Genomic DNA, 18,374 nt, shown 5'->3' on the forward strand with positions numbered 1-18,374 from the left:
ATTAATAATATATGCAGACAGTGACGGTTGTTCCTAGAGCACGGCTAACTGTCGTCAGACTGGTCTCAGTGATTTCCGTGAAACACCACCACGTCGCTTGGCCCGGTTACCTTACCCTAGCATCTATAAGGAACAGCCCGGTTCAAACTTTAACACTCATAAAGTATATAGGATATTTGTATTAGGTACGTGTGAACATAAACAAAGTTTAAGAGAACCGAATTAATGTAGTTTTTAAGCAGATTATTATAATACTACTTTCCCTTTTTCTTCGAATTTGAGAAATTAAACTTGGGCTGTACTAAAAATCTACATTAAAAATAAAACACAAATCTTACACATTGAGTGTTTGTATTGAAATTAAATAAATATTTTAACGGTGGAAAAACGTGGAAACAAAACGGTATAGTAAATATAGTTACTTATGTCAAAGAATGTGTCAGTTAACCACTAACTAGTACTTGAAAGTTGATTGAATAGTAACTTTGCAGGAGATATATAATATGATTGCAGGATATATAACGAGTGCCTTCCACTTTAGCAAATGCCTCAAAATATTGACTACTATTACTATTGTTACGCTATTTATTGAACAGTCTATGTCATCCGTACGTCAGTCTGGCTAAGACAAAGTTGACGTCATTCTCACGAACCAAATTAAACGAAAAAAGTCTTTTTTCATTCGAAATGCATATCACAATACAATTATGCAACATTCATCATTGAATGTATATATTTTTATTGCGTTACAATATTAAAACGTAACGTATTGAAACGTCTACTCTGTTTACATTTGAAGGTTTCTCAAAGTTACAGTCAATTTACGTGCACGCTATCATAATGAAATTATCACATGTAAATAAGTTACGAAGAAATGTTAGATATGACAGAACTTGATATTGAGAGGAGATCCCGAGCGCGCCGCTCGTTAAATAATACGCGTCTCAGAATATTAGTGACGATAACCGTATAGTTAAATGAAAATGGGTTAAATATTAAGAACTGTTTACCTGATACATTAGTGTTATAAGTATATGATATAAGTGGTACGTGGTTAATGAATTGTGACTTTTTTCCCGAATTCAACATAAGGTAATTTATATATTTTGATATGCTTCAAACATCTCCGCAACGATAAGGTTATAGTTAACAGATAAAATAAAAGATAATATAAAAAGTTAATTTACAAAAATGATAACTAGAATATAGAAAACTCCGACCTTTATATCATAGAAATAACACTCGTTATCTCAATTTGATAGTCTCTGTATTGTTTATCGGCCACGTAAACCTAAAAGATGCCTTGCCTAGAAGAAGGAGAGTATTATTTATAAAAATACGTTTAAAAATAATGTTTCAGTGATGTGCTTGTTAAGAAATATTGGCGAGTTGAAAGTCTAGATTTTTCTTATGTTGAATCCTAAATCTTTTTGCTAAATTTATTTAGACGCTAATTTTTCTGAGCCATAATTTCCATCAAGGGAAAAATAATGACGGTACCTTTGTTAAACCTAATAGACCTTAAATACAGTAATATTCTTTTCTTCTATATATTTACTGAACATGTGTATTCTTCGCCTTTATAATTTTAATAATAAATAAAGTCAAACTTCATAAATAAACTTAGATTTTCAAATTATTTAATTATTTATGAGACCAGCCTGAGATGGTCTCATAGCAACGACATTGGATATTATTTATTTCTGTGAAGTATTTTGAAGCCGACATCGGACGAGTCGCGTCTAAAGTATAATAAGTTATAATATTAAAGTTGAAGGAAACCGTACAGTATATTATATTAGTGTTTGAAATTAGTATGTATTAGTGAAGTCGAGAACTCGTCAACGGAATCTCGTACGAGAGACCATTTGATTTTACAATTTATTCGGCTAAATATATAAAGTACTAGCTGTTCTCTGCTTCTTCTCTCGTATATTTAATCGCTTTTTGAGATATACTTCGACATTCTAAGGGAGGTTTATTTGATTACACAAGGACCCTTTCATCAAATCCTGACTTGGGTACAATAGTACTGCCTCAGGATAGTGGCTTTACGTTTAAAAACATAGTTTTTAAAATCGTCTTTTAATGAGGAAGTAATAGAGTAACTTAAAAACAATCAAGTTGGGAACTTCTTCATTATTAAAGTTATTTAAAGTACCTTTTGATACCTGTTAGTGTAATTCCTGTCCTATTGCTTCAGCCTTTTTCGAGATTAGTCTGGATTAAACGGACACACAACAGTTTTGAAAGTTATACGTTTAATATAGGTATAAAAGATGCTTTCATTTGAATTTAGTGGATACTGTTAATTTTATCAAATTACAAATAGGCACTTCATTTTTATATATTAGTATAGACCAGCGAATTCTTAAGGATTTTTTAAATTTTGAAAATATATCTATAAAATATAGTACAGAGTGAGAAATATTATAGGGTTATTCTTTGCGATAAAAATCAAATAAACATAGAAAATATTAAGAAATTACAAAGAAAGAAAAAATGTGAAATAATATGTCTTGCTCTGGTATCCCTTTATTTCTACTGTTCGCGTTAACAAAGAAATATTTTAGTGTGTTTGCCTGTCTTCTGGTTGTTACTCAACCTTACAAATCTAGCAAACTATTTAGAAAGTTTTTTGTTTACGTAATATATTGTACTGTTGCTGGGCTGTATTAAAACGAATACAGGCTCGTTTTTGTTCCAAGACTCCTGTAGTTTTGGGAACGAATCTAAGTAGATTTTTTGTAGGTCCATAACATAGGAACGAAGTGTTGTTAATAAAATAATCAAAGCATTTTTGTGAATAAATATATACCAGTGCTTAGACGTGTCTTGTAGAAAAGAATACTAAAACAAAGTTTTACTAAAACGGTACGAGGGAATAAAGTAATTATAGAAATCTTCTTGTGAAATTACTTGACAATCCCAGTCTATTTTTAGACGCACTTTAAGTAAATAAATGGTATATATCATATATTTTTGGGTAACTTTTGTGTGTTTTTGTAAAGAAAATATCCATATCTGTAATCAAGTTAGATTTTTAAGTATAAATTGTTGTTAAATAAATCGCTTCTGACGATTTCTTTCAGTTTTAAACTACTAGAAAGGCTACTTTATGTGATACAGTGTTTTCGCTGTTTTCAGATTTTCTGCTCCGAAGAGTCGAGAGATGTTGTTAGTTTGCCGACTCTTCATAGTTTTATATTGTTTGCAATACATTCATTGTAATATTCTTGATCTGGAGTACGAGGAGATCGCTCATAATATCCTCTTCCCTCCTACGGACAGGAGTGCTGATGCCCTCCCCGTGAATATAGGGAGAGACAAAGTATCTGGTTGTATTTGTAGAGGCACGAAGAACAGCGAACTTATCGTCTGCTTTGGGAACTACGAATGCAAGAGATTTCCTCAGGTATTATATTATTAACTTATTCGATAAAACTGAGTATTCAGCTCTGCATACACCTTGTATGTCAATTAGACAATTAAAATAACAAAACACTTATGTATTACAAAATTTCGTACACTCCTTTGTTACAACGAAGAAAGAAAATTGAATGAAACCAAATTTAAAATAAAAACTTATAACAAACTGTTGTTAACTAACTATTGGTTGTTTCACTATCAGGAGATAACAATTACAAATGTTTGTTTTACAAATTTATATGGTTTTAGTGTCAGCGAAAGAAATCAGGTTATTGTAGACATTAGTATCAAAATAAACACAGCCAGATGGAAATTTCTCGCCATTTAATCCATGTTATTTTATGATAATTGTCATAATTACTTTCGTCTGTACTGTTTACCTTAACAACTCAGATTCGAACTAACCTTACTCACTATACTTTATCTTTAATGAACAGTGACGAAATGATAATTATTGATGGATGATTTAATTTCAATTAATAAGCCAATTATGTAAAATTTCATAGTTCATACTCCATATGCGGAGAAGAAAAAGAGTTTGCCTGGGAATTCTGTGAGGATTGGGCGTTCGATGTATGAATGATTATGCTCGGTTCAAAGCGGGCAGCAGACTGTTTGTCTTTCTCTTAAAAGAGCTAGTTACAAAGGAATTTGGTGAGGAAAACCTCAGACCTCTCCTGTAACGGTCTAATCTTGTAATTCGATTTTAATTGTATTTGCTCAGGATTTCGAAATGATAACAAGATTAAACGAAACATAAAAGAAATGTTGAATGGATACAGTCGATACAGACTAAATGGAAAATTCAATAATATTTTAGAGTTTTAATCATATAAACAAGATCGTCACCAACCTTGCTATGACGATGAAATGGTGAAGTGTTCTTGGAAGTAGAAGTATTTTTCTTAAAAGATTAAATGTGTTTCTTTTAGCCTGTCTCAACGTTCCTTTTGATGAATTCTTCGGTCTTCTTTTTTGATTTTTTTTTTCATATTTTTAATAAAACCTAAAAGACAATCACCGATGTCAGGGTTTTTTTCTTTGTCCTTGACCTTAAGTAAATTATTCCATGTAGTTAGCAAATATAAATGGATAAATTAGTGATCACATCCAACCAGCGTTTGGATCAGGTTTCCCACAATCTTTGTCTCTACTTTAACCACCGCTACTGCATGTTTGAATTAATTCATCGATGTGACTAAGATTAAAGAACTCGGTATCTTTAGTATAGATTTGAATTTTGTGAAAAAAAAAGTCGAGCGAAAAACGTACATATGATTTAAATGAATCTGTCGGAAGACGAAACTGAGCACGTTACAGATTAATTATGTAAAAGAATTGATCAAACTTGCGTCTGTTACTGTGGAAATACAAAATTTAATGAGGACTGCTTAAACCGAACGTGGCAAATATGTATAAAAGTAAAAGTAAAAGGACCTGTAAGAAGTTAGAGATCGAAAAAATATATAGTTTACTAAACACGTGAAGAGATAATTAAGGGCTTATGAAAGAGAATGGAAGACAAAATATATTAATCGATGAAATTTAAGTGAGACAGGAATCAGTATTGTAGCCACTGAGCCAGAATAACCTAAAGCTATATTGTTCTAGTCCATCTATGTACTATATAGCACTAATCAGATGACTAAGTAATCTCCCATCAATTATATTGATTAGTGGACCAACTACCAAGCTCGGAACAATTGCTCCTGAAGTTTTAAATAATTTCTTATTACGTACTCTTATTTCTACTCGTCAATTACGTGTATATAATTCAGACATGTTTTTTCAGACATCGATCTAGAGGTGATTTGAAATTTTATTTAAACTTGTAGTTTTCTTGAATCATGGCAAGATGTGCGGTTTTTTAATATTTTTAATACATTTGGCGGTTTTGAAAGCCATATCTACTATCTAGCAACGCATACGTAAAATGTTGCGTATACTTTATGACGGCCATATCATAGTCCAGGATCGAGAGTCAGTTCATATATTTTGTGTTATGTATTTTCAAATGTTTCATCTTGAAAACAGCGAACCACGTCTTTAATATTTTCAAATCGATAACTTTGGGTAACAATTTCATTATTACTAAAAGATTTCCAAATAAAATATCAGATCGGTGTCGGAAAGTATTACTATAATTAAATAATACTTTTCCAGCCGAACAACTACTCTGCGAGTTTACACGAGGCATGACGATTTATAAATTCCTTGTAATCTTTTTGTACATAAGTTTCGTCATACATCGAAAGTACAACGACGCACTAGGACATTAGATATTACCTAACATTCTTATGTTGTCGTTTTCAATTTAAAATTATTAAAAAAAAATATTCTTAATATGTAAATTTCATCTTTATTTAATTCAATTCGAAATTCTCTCGCCCGTCTCTTGTGCATTTTATAACTATTATGTGTTATTATTTTTCAATACAATAGACTTTATTTATACTATCAGTCTCGTGTAAAGTCCTTAACATTGAATGAAAAACACAAGATGAACGCCCTAATAACAATTATATGTGTGACGTTGAACTTCCTTAAAAATGTCTTTTAACTTAATAAATGTTTACATATTATTAGAGATCATAGTCACTACTCTTTATTATGTTTAGTTTTATCTGCAGTTATGGTTTAAAATTACTGTTTTTATTTTATACGCTTCCTTATTTAACTTCATGTTGTCTAAATTATAATAAACGTTAAAGTGTTTCTGGATAGACTGACAGATCTCTATTACTCTTGTTGTATGGTTTTTAAACTTAACATTTATGAAGCTCGTATAATTTATAGATCACGATTTGTTTTTGAGATGATACTTCCGTCGATTTTCTACGAAAAAAGTTTTACCAGGTGTGTTCACTACAAAGTTACGTTACTCAGACGGTAGATGGCAGTGTTGACTGATTACCATATAAGATTAAGCACACTATTTGTTACTCTCCAAACAAAATTTTCATAAATACTTACAGAAATCCTAGAAAACTCGCTAAGATAAAATCGTGGATATACTATTAATATAAATATGTATAAATTTCTTTTAAATGAAACAGTATATGTCATAACTTATTAGGCGTTTCATTATCACTATGAAATATTTATGGTAAATAAGGAACGTCTCTTTAACAAACAAAACACCGGTAAAGATCATAATGCTGACAACAAACAGTTCAACGTATTTCAGAAAAATACGTAACATCAAAACAAGCTCTCAACAAATAAACAGGAACTATTTACAATGAGATCGTATTATCTTAATATGATGTTTTGATTGACTAATACTAATTTGAAATAAGCCATTTGTTTATTTGTATTTTATTTTTCAGGTAAAAGTAAGAAGCAGACATCTTATAGTTAGAACGACGGTTCTACCAGAAATACGTGTTGGAGACCTGGACTCCTTATATTATTTGACGAGCTTGAAAATAGAATCGAACCATAAACTCAAATACTTACAACCTAGAATATTTCGTAACCTGACCAAATTGAGAGATCTCTCGATATCATACAACACAGATCTTCGTGTTATACTGAACAGCGTATTCGAGGGACTGATCAGCCTTCGAGAGTTGAAGTTAGTTAATAACGGGTTCACAAATATATTTGCTATAACCTCCGCCCTCAAGCCCGCCATGTTGCCATCCTTGAAGAAATTGGATTTGTCAGAAAATTCACTGGAGAAAATTCCTGAAAAAGCGTTCAAACCGATGGTTGGTTCGACTTTGGAAACGCTTTGTATTAGTCTTTGTCGCATCGATTTCATTCATCCAGATAGTTTTATACCACTGAAAATGTTACAAGATCTCAGTATTGGAGAAAATGACTTAAATTCCTCTATCATAAATGACTTTCTAGTCAAGCTTCAGAAGCATGGCATTAATCTGAGGCACCTAGACTTATCCGGTATTGGATTCAGAAAGCATCCGCCGAAAAAACTATTAGAAACTATAGCAAACACGACGATAGAACGGCTCACACTAGCTGATAATCAATTTGAAATAATCGCAGATGATACATTCCCTAAAATGAAAAACATTAAGGTACTGGACCTTAGAAGAGTCAGTGCGATATCTATGGGACCTAAGGCTTTCGAACCATTAAAATTCCCGAGTCTAAGAATATTATTGCTCAGCGGTAATCACTTACCAGGTATACACCTCAAACATATAGCAAACCAGCAAATCTTGTTGATGGATCTATCGTCTAATAAAGGGACGGCGTCGAGTCCTTTCTATTATGAAATCGATAGAGGCGCTTTCGAACACTCTGGACATTTGAGAATTCTTAATCTAGCTTTTAATAGAATGAAGTCTATTTTTGATTACACGTTTACTGGATTGGGAAGACTCAAAATGCTTAACTTAGAGAACGGCACCATTTTCCACATCGGGAATGGAACCTTCAAGCCATTGAAGAATTTAGAGATACTTAATCTTGCGAATAATCCGTTGGCGGCGAATGAGAATTTAACGAGTGCCATGTTTGACGGATTGAACATGCTTAAAATATTAATACTTAAAAACTGTGGAATTAAATATTTTTATGAGGATGATAACATATTCGAGACGATGCCGAACCTCACCCATTTAATATTAAGGAACAACGAATTGTATTTCATCACGAGTGAACTATTCAAGCCATTAAAAAACTTGCAGGAGCTAGATCTAAGTGATAATTTAATATTATCTTGGTGGAGACCTGTATTTTATACGTCCGGAATAAGACCGCACAGCGTTTTTTTAGCAGACAATAAAATTTCTCACTTCACTCTGAATATGATGAAGGACATAAATTACTTGTTGGAAAATAAAGGAAACTTCACGGTTGAAATAGATTTGATGGACAATGTTTTCATCTGTGACTGCCCTTCGATGTATAATACTTACACGTGGTTACAAGTGAACGGTTCTGAGGAACTCAAAATATATTTCGCCCAATCTACTTTCCTCTGCAGCAGCCCTGACGTGTGGGAAGACAGGAGGGTTGCAGACTATTTGCTCAGCATAAAAACTCTTAATTGTCTGATGTTTGATAAGTTCTCCAACTTAATGCTGATGGTGTGGACCGCCCCCTCGATAATTATGCTCATCATAGTATTACTTATAGTAGCCGTTGCATGTAAATATAGACTTTACATTAGATATTGGTTATTTTTAGCTAAAATTGCGTTAGGAAGAAAATTTATTAGAAAGTCTTTAAAGAATGGTGACGTTTTAGAACGAGCCGATTACAAATATGACGCCTTCGTATCCTACTGTAACGAGGACAGAGAATTCGTCGCCGAAATGATAACTCAGCTGGAATGTACTCCGCCCTATCTAAAACTGTGCATTTACGAGCGAGACTTCGAGATCGGTTCCTTTATATCAGAATCTATATTAGGCAGTATAAATGTGAGTAGATACATCATTCTGATAATAAGTAATCATTTTGCTAAATCTCAGTGGTGTCGATGGGAGACTCAATTGGCCGAGTATCACAGATTGTTTCTGGAAGACGGCACTTCCTACGATCCGCTGGTGCTTATAAGAATAGGTGACGTGGAGAACAAATACTTAACGACGACCTTGAAATTTTTAATGAAAACTAAGATTTACATAACCTGGGGCGATCAACAACCCAACGAATTCTGGAAGAAACTCAGAAACGTTATTTGTAAATATAAATGAGACTATTACTACAGTTTCAGAAAATAAACATTTTGATAGACTTGTTTTTTGTGTTCAATATTTTTGAAGTTTCAATTTAATACAATTGGCTTTTAATAGTAGCGATCCATCCTCGGCAGTGTCTACAGAGATCGACGCGTTCGCCTCAGATCTATTCAAATATAATAAAAACCATGATAACAACACTCTCTGGGGTTTTCCCAAACATTCTTATTTGAAGAGATATATTTGAAAGCAAACAAAAGTCAATTACTATTCGGTACTATATATTATTTTGATTTATTATAACACATACAAATATTTTGATAAGTGATTTATATAAAAGTCTGAGTATGTATTTAAGGGTGGTATAGCGGATTTTATTGAATCAATCCCACAAACATCAGGCAGTACATTTAAATATATTTCCTTACAGAAAAAATCATAAATATGAACTTAATTTGTTAGTTAGCTGATGTCTATAATATATTTATATGACAGATGCAGAAGCGAGCTGTGATGTATTGATAAAGGACAGTATTCTTGGCGTCATTATGACTGCTTCCAAACTCGCCGAACTGAATTCAACCAACTCCTTTCATAATGGATAAAATGTAGTAAGCTGTTGACGGTACCTCTATACAATGAAGTTACTCAATGTTTGCAGCCGTTTTGTTATAAAATATGCAAAATCAGTGACCATATTTTTTTATGCTCGGTCTGTACTTCATATTTTTTAATCTATGAAGATGTTATAGAAGTATCTGTGACAGATTATCACAAGTTAAATAATACACGTGAAACAATATTAAATGAAATTATAAAATAGGCCATTATTATTTCAGTTGAACGCGAGCTCATTAAGGCTGTCAATACATCCATGAACACCTTTCTTGTAGATAGCTCTCATTGTGAAGCCTTACAAAAGACACGTGAGGCGTCTGTCAAAGCAGCGAGTGTTAGACTCATTCTTAGGCAAATCCAAGGCATATATACGAAGGTCCATTGAGCTCTTTTACACTGCTAGCTGTTTCCTTTTATTAGTTAAATTAACCGAGCATTAGTCATCACGAATAATACACATTCCCTATTTTAAATACGTCAAAATATTATAAATATCTCGCGGGTAGAATGGTTTTAGAATTACAAAAAAAAAAGTCCTGTCCTCTTCCTATGATGATCGACATGAAAGGTTTGATAAAGCGTTTATAAAACAAACTTACCAAAACTGAATTTGAATCAATATGCTACGCATTTACAATAATTTTAAGCAGATTATAAAAAAAATATATAGCAAATATAGCCGGGGTATATCGCTAGTGCAGGAATATGATAAAGCAAGTATCGAGCGGGAGAAATTGTCAATGATTAACTTAACAGCAAGTAATGTTTCGATGACATTTGAAAGTGATCTCAATGATATTAAACACTACAAATGGAACTGGTCGCGGTGACGTGAAAGTTGTACGGTGGAGGTTTCCCTTACCTTCGATATAAACGGCTTATCTTCAGGTTACATTGGAAGGTGCCGTTTGTATCGGGCCCGTCTATCTCGCAAACTAATAATGAAAAACCCGTCCCTCACTAATAAAAATATTCAATAGACCCAATGCCCATTAGAATATGCTCATTTCCTTCAGTTCACCTCAACCCAGTTAAAACTTATTTTTATATTATCACATTAATACAAATTTATATCCTTTTTACCAATTAAATATTAATACTAGAATACTTTCGATTTATACATGATATATATAGAAAACTTTTTCTTCGTACAAGAGTTTGATACACTTGATTAGCTTCAAATCAACAGTATTGTGCTCGATTTTTTCCAAATTAGATCAACCTGTTAACGTTAGGTGGGAACATTTATTTTATTATGATATCATACATGAGTTCATACGGACAGGTTAAAGACACGCGCCTCTTCTGATTATATCGCCGTCGGGTGATAAAAAAATTACGTCTAAGATACGAGGAACCTTAATTTTTATCTCATATTAATAAGCTCAATAAACATTGAAGGTTACATTTAAACATTCGAAAACATTTTTTAATGTAAACATTATAGTTACTATTAATAATACATACACACTTTTATTCTAGCATGAAGAGGTTGTTCATCACACTTTCGTAACCTTCAAAAATTTTTAATATAGAATACCTATATTTTTAAATATTTTGACAAAACACAATATGTATATATTTTTTATTCTGTCATATACTATATTTCTATTATATAACTGTACATGATCGAAAACAACATTTTGTTAAATATATTTGAATAATAAAACCTCTTAATTTTATTTATTTACAAGGGTGTCACGTAGCGACATACTTGTGAGATGCGTTTTCCTTCATCGAGTAGAAAGTCTGTGGGTGCGACTGATCGCGGCCCTCCACACTCCACGACCACGACACGACATCACGGCAAAAATAATCGGCAGGTAGTACAAAAAAAAATAAGGATTTAATAGTACATTTTTATATGGTCTTGTTTTTGTATGTCTCTTCAATATTGAAAATTCTCCAGAATTTTAAAAAATACTACTTCAATTATTTTCAATTGTAAGGTTTATTAATACAAGTATAATAAGTTGTTTGATTAACAAAAATGAAAACAAATTGTTCACATTGTTAATAAAATAAATTTATTGATTATTTATGTTTTCATTGTGAACATGTGATTTTTAAGGAAACGAAATACTTTAAAGTTTTTAATAACAGATTCTATTAAATGACATGTACATATGTCAAACACAATTAAAATACAGATTATAAAACATAATTGTATGAATCTTTAAGGGCGTAACTACAAAGACAGTGTGATTATATTAAACATAAACGTTGCGAGGTTGGCAGAACGTGTGAAACTGTTCAGATTATTTTCATATCAGAAAGATCCTTCGAGGAAACAGGTAGAGAGTCGCGTCTCGAATACAGATGTAGAACAATACAGCGGAGCTGATTTAGGAGGAGCAGATCGAGATATCCTTAAATCTACATCTTTATATTTACATTGCATTTATGGAGTACATGCAAAAATGTTTTAATATCTAACGATGCACTTTTTGTATACTCTATATATATGTATATAACAACAAATTTTTAATATTTACATTACCTAAATTGTTAAAAAAAAGGTTTGAAAACACAAGTAATCACTCCACATACACAGCCTCGTGAGTCCCGATCCTCACGCAACAAACCAGTTCACTTCATATTGATCTAGATAGAATAGACTATTTATAAATTAGATAGTACTTAACGCCCACGTCTTCGTAACAGAAGATTTCAACAATAATAATTCTCAAAACTTCATAACGTATGAAAAGAAAGCAGAACGTTAAGAAATCATCAAATGAACTACTTACCCAGCAAACGAACTAACAAGAAAAATATATACATGTTATAATTAATGTTTAATTAAGAAAGTATAATTAGACGTTGTTAATCTAACTGCCTTCCGTTTTTAAAGTAGCTGGTCGATTAGCAAGCGGCGCTATTGTTTTGGCGCGAGAGAAAACACCATTTTCATTCAAGATATAGTTGCGGGATAACGGTTCGAAACACGCACATATATCTATCCTTATTACACTAATACAATTACTGTGTGCTAGAAAGGAACAAAGAATATTAGTAGACGACGGCTGGCAACTGGCAAGTGATTACTCGACTGACCTACTCAATCGCTCACAAACTCAAAACAACGAAACATCGATTTAATATCATTTATTAAAAATCTGTCACGTTCAAATTATATTTTCTTATTAAAATTGTTGTATGTAATAATGAAAACATGAAATTAATATCAATAATATAATACACTCAGTCTTAAAATATTCTTTTTTAAGATGTTGTTCTTCGAAAAAAATTAGCTTTATTACGATTTTAACTTATAAGTCCATAGAAGTAGAAACACGAATTTAAGAGCTTTTTAAAAGGATATAATAGTCTCAAAAGTTGAAGTAATAAATAAATGTATGAGATGAACTGATTACAATTAGATTTTTAAAAAGCAATCGATGCATATTGCAGTCCTTGACGAATGCCGGCGTCATTGGAGGTCCGTCAGTTGTCAGTCGTCAGTTGGTGCCAGGACGTTGCGGCGAGCGGTCGTTATGATGTACTTAATAAACGCGTACACAGTGAAAGTTCGCTAGAGAAATGCGTCTCGCGATCGCCTTTCTGTTTGTGGTGAGTGCTAATTATGTTAAAAGTGCTAATAGCTAGCCGTTCTAGGTGGCTCTGTCTGTGAGAAGCCGGCGGAACTGTGCGAATTATTCCAATTGATTAGTAGATCATTATATAAAAATAACGTATCTTATTTGTACATTGAAAACGACACCAAATGGTGATTTTTGGAAAACAAATATGTTCAAATATATGTGTATAAAATATATTGAAAATTTTGTATAAATACAACATTCACAAGCAACGTTAAAATCTAATGTATTAATAATTAATAATACTCACCAGTTAGTGTGTTACTGTAAGGAGGCCAACAATAAACAATGCTTTCCCTCATTTCAAAGTAATGAGATAACTAATGTTCTTCATACAGATTAAAACAACTTACAATGAAACGGTCAATGAACTCGGAGGTAGACGGTATAACAACATTACTGAATATCAACATTCATACTAAATATACCAATAATTATTTTTTTTACTAAAAGGTTTTATTTGCTAAACTGAAACAAAGCTTCAGTCGAAGATTTACTCTGTGATAGTTACTGCTAGTGAAGTACAAGTGATGAAAGCAGGCCGGCCGTGGGAAGCGGGTCGCGGAACACACGAACACACACACATGCACCCATCGACACACACAGACACAAACAGAGAGAGAAAGAGATCTTTATAGTTTATAAAGATATAGTATTAGAGACACGTGTGGCAGAATGTAAAAAATCTTAGCATAAAAACGTCAATTGTTTCTATATTCCTACATAAGAACTAAAAAAAATATTCTTTAACACTCGTCCTATGTCAGTCAAATAACTATTATACATTGATTATAATATAAACGTTCTCACAGTCACAACTGTTTTTATAATTTCGGGTGATACGATGATGATAAAATATATCTTTAAGACGATGAATTAAAAGACTTTCTAAAGGTGCTGTAAAGAGCTATGTCATCAAAATTAATTAGCACACTATAATAAGTTTAATTAAAAGCAGTCTTTTAGGCTTTAAATATCTGAATTAAAACATTTTTTGGGCGACATTTAAATAATATTTAAATCTTATTCTTATATTATTGTAATATATTCCTGACGTCACACACCTGTCCTGTTCTCAAACAGCAGTCACTTTCACTCGCATGTCTTTCCGCCTTAACTTGACACAACTCATATATTTTTCTTAACGTATTTGTTTATGTTCAAACATTTGTCATCTATGATAAGTCGATGTCGTTATGGCTGTACCGTGTACGTCTTAGGCTGACAGTTCTATTAATTCATTAGATCTAATGTGTTTTAAGAATTTTAATTAAAACGCAAGGTTGTTAGTACTGAAAGCTGTCGTATAACAATAGTTAGATTCCTTGTAAATATGTAAAAGACGTTTAGGCAAGCTTTAAAGAAAATCGTATACATTTAGTGTCGCCGCAAGATATTATTTTCTTTGTATAAACGACGCAACATCCAAATTGTGAACATAACGGCGCTGCGAGCCCCCACGTAATTTGACCATCGTCAAATACGTCTTTAGTTCTACAAGAGTCCTTTAATGACCCCATTAGGTTCTGACAAAACAAATCAAACCAAACATTTGGTACGTTGAAACGTTTGATTTTTTATTCTGTTAAAAAGGACAGCCTGAGGAAAGTCTGCTGTAAGTTTTACAAATATTCCAAAAACTTGTTTCGAGATCTTTCTTTTAACATGACATTACGAAATCTAAATTAGTTTATTATTAATATAAATACCATTTATAACTTATCTAAGTATGAATAATCAACTCTAATCCTACCTACATAACGCGAATTACAATTTTTAAAATTTAGAAATAAAAATATATATTATTCGAATAAATCTGTTAAATTTGTCGAATTTGTTATGACCATCACTAGCTGTTGTCAGTTTTTTCTGACAGTAAGGTTCTATTTTTAAATACTATGCATATCATAAGCTTATCTGTGTCCTCACATGGTAATGGTTGTGTTATACATATATATCCGAGAGTTATTTGAAGACAGCATCCGTAGAAGGCGTCACCCCACGTGACATCCTAAAACAGATCGTAGAAAGTTGTTACTAAAAGTGAAACTGATTTTATTGATTATAACTTCAATTAGACCGCGCCCGTGGCTTTACTTTCGATGCAACGCTCAAGTGTGTTTCAAGATCGACCTCGATCGAAGCAATGAACTTCGTATTATTAACATTATATTCATCATTATTAAAACGATTTCATTAATAACATTTTAGTCGTAGTTGCAGACAGTAAGACTATCTGATGGATCATACTGTAAGAGTGAGATGAATGTTTCGTAAGTAGGTGACATGGGCGGGGGCGCAGAGCTACGACTACGCGTCCTCCTGCACGAGACCTCATCGGACGAGGAGGGCGAGGCTGCCGGAGGTGCCGTGTGATCTCACCCAGCAGAGTTACTGCACCACGCCCGGCAGCAACTATCCCTGGCATGCCATACGGCGGTTTATTAGAGAAAATCAGGTGACAACTAAAAATATACAAAAGAAAGATTAAGATAATGTTTTAAATCTATTTGGAAATGGACAGACAACTGGAATATTAAATAAAATCCCTCCTAAAAGTCTAACAAATTATAGAATAGTCCACAAAGTACAATAAAAATATCAATATTGCAAAACCTGTACTATACTAAATCAGAAAATAATTGATGTTATGTATATTTCCAGGGACTGATGAGACGGATGTACGGCGAGGAGCGTCACATAGCGGTTCTTAAAGCGGAGCTGGAGAACTTCATTGATGATGAAGATGACAACAGCAACCCTGACTTCTCAGAGGATCTTGTACAGACCAAGATTAAATATACTAAGAAAAATCCACGTGCCATGAAAGACAAACCACATTTTAGGCCAATACAGTCGAACAGTGAGAAACAGAAGAAAGTGGACAGTGGTCTAGGAGTGAGACCTCTAGAAAGTTATAACAGTTCGAGTTCCAGCAGCGGCAGGAACAGCACGACCGACATGAGCAACGACACGCTGGAGGAAGACACGGGGGTCTCATACAAGACCAAGCTGGAGAGCATCGCCAACATCGAAATAAACAATCTGGACCCCGACGTCATAACGTTAGAGGCGGTCATCAAACAGAGCATCGAAACTAACAGCATCTACCCGAAGTTCTCAGCAGCTTCGAAGGCAGAGCCTCCGGACGATAAGAATAACACCAAAGGGAACTCGACCTCAAGCGAGAGTCTGACTACAACGGAAATGAGCGACGAGCCCTACGACGACGACGGAATCACGGACAAGGACACGTGGAACGGCACGGACGGGTCCACGTTGCCTCCCACGTTACTGTTCTCGGAACACGAAAAAGTCAAAGAAACGGATAACAGAGACGGAGACAAAGAGAGCCAGGAGGCGAACCCTAAACCAACACATCAGGAGACGATGCGGCCCGCGGTCATCAAACTGAGAGGAGCGTAAGTTCATACAAATATACATACAATATATGCTGGTCCATGGGGGCTGTCGTGTTGGTTATATATAGTACCAGCTAATATAACATACCCCGCGCGGTCCTCACTGCTGAGGGCTGCCCGACCGGTCTCCGCTATGACCTCACCGCTCCCAGCGCTCGCTATATTTATAACAATGTCAAGCAATTTATTTCAACACGTGTTTACTTTTTCATGATAAAATGTTGCAATACTATGTATGAATGCTGGTCCCATCTTGCAGTAACGCTTGCGAGACCAAAGAGGAGATGGCGGCTCCGTTTTGGGCGAACAGCACTCGCGGTGAGATGCTGGCTCTCCTCAACATGTACCCCTTCGAGCAGTACATACACCTGGAGACCTGCGTCCACAAACACAAGCAGATGTACTGCAGAGAGGGTTGCAGGTGACGACATCCTTATATTCTTCTTAATCCAATTTCTCAAACAAACACCCTGTATAATATTTTTTTTGCATGAATTCAAATCGAGTCCTCCGCCTTTGCGGTTCCAGATGCGAGCAGCAGTTCCGCCTGCACCGGCTCCTGGCGTACGACCCGCGGAACGAGTGCCGCGGAATCTTCGCGGACTGGTTCAAGTTCCCCGCGTGCTGCGTGTGCCGCTGTTACGACGTGCCGCTGGAGTTCCGCGCGCGCTCCCCCCGGATCCTACCGCCGCAGTACGACGACCAGGTCAAGAGACTCATATACGAGGACGCGGCCCGCGACTGGTACAGCATGCCCTACGACGACCTCTACTGACTCGCCGCGTGTCCCAGGCGCTTACTGGACACCTCAGCTAGCCCCACCCCACCTACCTCTCGGTTCGCGGCGACGAATTCTATCAAACATTTATTTCTTATTCCGTTTTCATGTCATCTTGTTTACGTCACAATTTCTTTGATATGACAACCTCATTATAACCTTATACTATTTATTTCTTATTGTTGATTTTTTTTAATTTGTAATTTAATTTTGTTTATACATGTGTTATAAGTACACTACTTATTAATAGTGAAGATATCTCAACTAATTTATGTTTAAGGCTAGTGACAATGTAAAATAATTTTGTAATATACATATGTAAAAAATATAATAATGAAATGTTTAGGGAAATAAAGTTGAATTGTTTTTAGTGGTTTTATTAATTCTATGTTCAACTTTGCACAATGTGTTTGTTCACTGAACCGTTGACATTACGCCAAATTTTATTAAATATAAAAAAGACCCCATAGCAATCATTATAATTTTAAAATAATACTAGCAAACGTCACACACTTAATCTGCTTAGTTCACTTTCACACGACAAATATGCTGATAGTCTGACACTGCTGGACCGATTTACCAAATATATGCAACTAAAAACCAACGATAAAACAGCATCGAAATCGGTCTATCTGTTTGAGAGCCACGATGCCACAGACAGATACACGTTACACACATCGTTATCGACGTCAAACTCGTAACACCCCTCTTTGGGAGGTCAAAAACAACGATTTAAAATAATGATGTAGGTACTTGTTACAATCTCAAATCTTAAAATTATTAGCTCTTTAATGTTGTTATTATATACAAGGTAGATAGGAACGATTAATAAGGTACGGAAATAATAAAATCAGACATCCCATTAAAT

At 34.0% G+C, this 18,374-nt stretch overlaps 2 protein-coding genes across 3 annotated transcripts; both read left to right on the forward strand.

The window, feature by feature from the left end:
* Positions 1-886: 886 nt before the first annotated feature.
* On the forward strand, positions 887-9,144 carry LOC116771220 (protein artichoke-like). Its single transcript, XM_032663016.2, has 3 exons — positions 887-1,092; positions 3,148-3,415; positions 6,759-9,144. Exons 1-3 carry the CDS (start codon positions 1,058-1,060, stop codon positions 9,099-9,101), a joined length of 2,646 nt encoding a protein of 881 aa, XP_032518907.2. The 5' UTR covers positions 887-1,057; the 3' UTR covers positions 9,102-9,144.
* A 3,999-nt stretch (positions 9,145-13,143) lies between these two features.
* On the forward strand, positions 13,144-17,874 carry LOC116771221 (protein spaetzle 4). 2 transcript variants are annotated; one of them, XM_032663017.2, is made up of 5 exons: positions 13,144-13,277; positions 15,588-15,764; positions 15,971-16,728; positions 16,988-17,149; positions 17,257-17,874. In XM_032663017.2, the coding sequence occupies exons 1-5, from the start codon at positions 13,248-13,250 to the stop codon at positions 17,501-17,503; spliced, it is 1,374 nt and encodes a 457-aa protein (XP_032518908.2). In that variant the 5' UTR covers positions 13,144-13,247; the 3' UTR covers positions 17,504-17,874. The 2 variants fall into 2 exon arrangements, with proteins under 2 accessions (XP_032518908.2, XP_061379245.1); XM_061523261.1 differs by having other exon boundaries at positions 13,176-13,277; positions 15,585-15,764.
* The last annotated feature ends 500 nt before the right edge of the window (positions 17,875-18,374 follow it).

The sequence above is a fragment of the Danaus plexippus genome, chromosome 17 (genome assembly GCF_018135715.1).
Source record: "Danaus plexippus chromosome 17, MEX_DaPlex, whole genome shotgun sequence".
NCBI lineage: Eukaryota > Metazoa > Arthropoda > Insecta > Lepidoptera > Nymphalidae > Danaus > Danaus plexippus.

Coding starts and splice junctions, on each gene's coding strand:
- LOC116771220 (XM_032663016.2), top strand. CDS start 1,058: ATGAATTGTGACTTTTTTCCCGAATTCAACATAAG. Junction 1,093..3,147: donor TTTCCCGAATTCAACATAAG/GTAATTTATATA, acceptor CGCTGTTTTCAG/ATTTTCTGCTCCGAAGAGTC. Junction 3,416..6,758: donor AATGCAAGAGATTTCCTCAG/GTATTATATTAT, acceptor TTTATTTTTCAG/GTAAAAGTAAGAAGCAGACA.
- LOC116771221 (XM_032663017.2), top strand. CDS start 13,248: ATGCGTCTCGCGATCGCCTTTCTGTTTGTG. Junction 13,278..15,587: donor CGATCGCCTTTCTGTTTGTG/GTGAGTGCTAAT, acceptor TTTCGTAAGTAG/GTGACATGGGCGGGGGCGCA. Junction 17,150..17,256: donor TACTGCAGAGAGGGTTGCAG/GTGACGACATCC, acceptor TTGCGGTTCCAG/ATGCGAGCAGCAGTTCCGCC.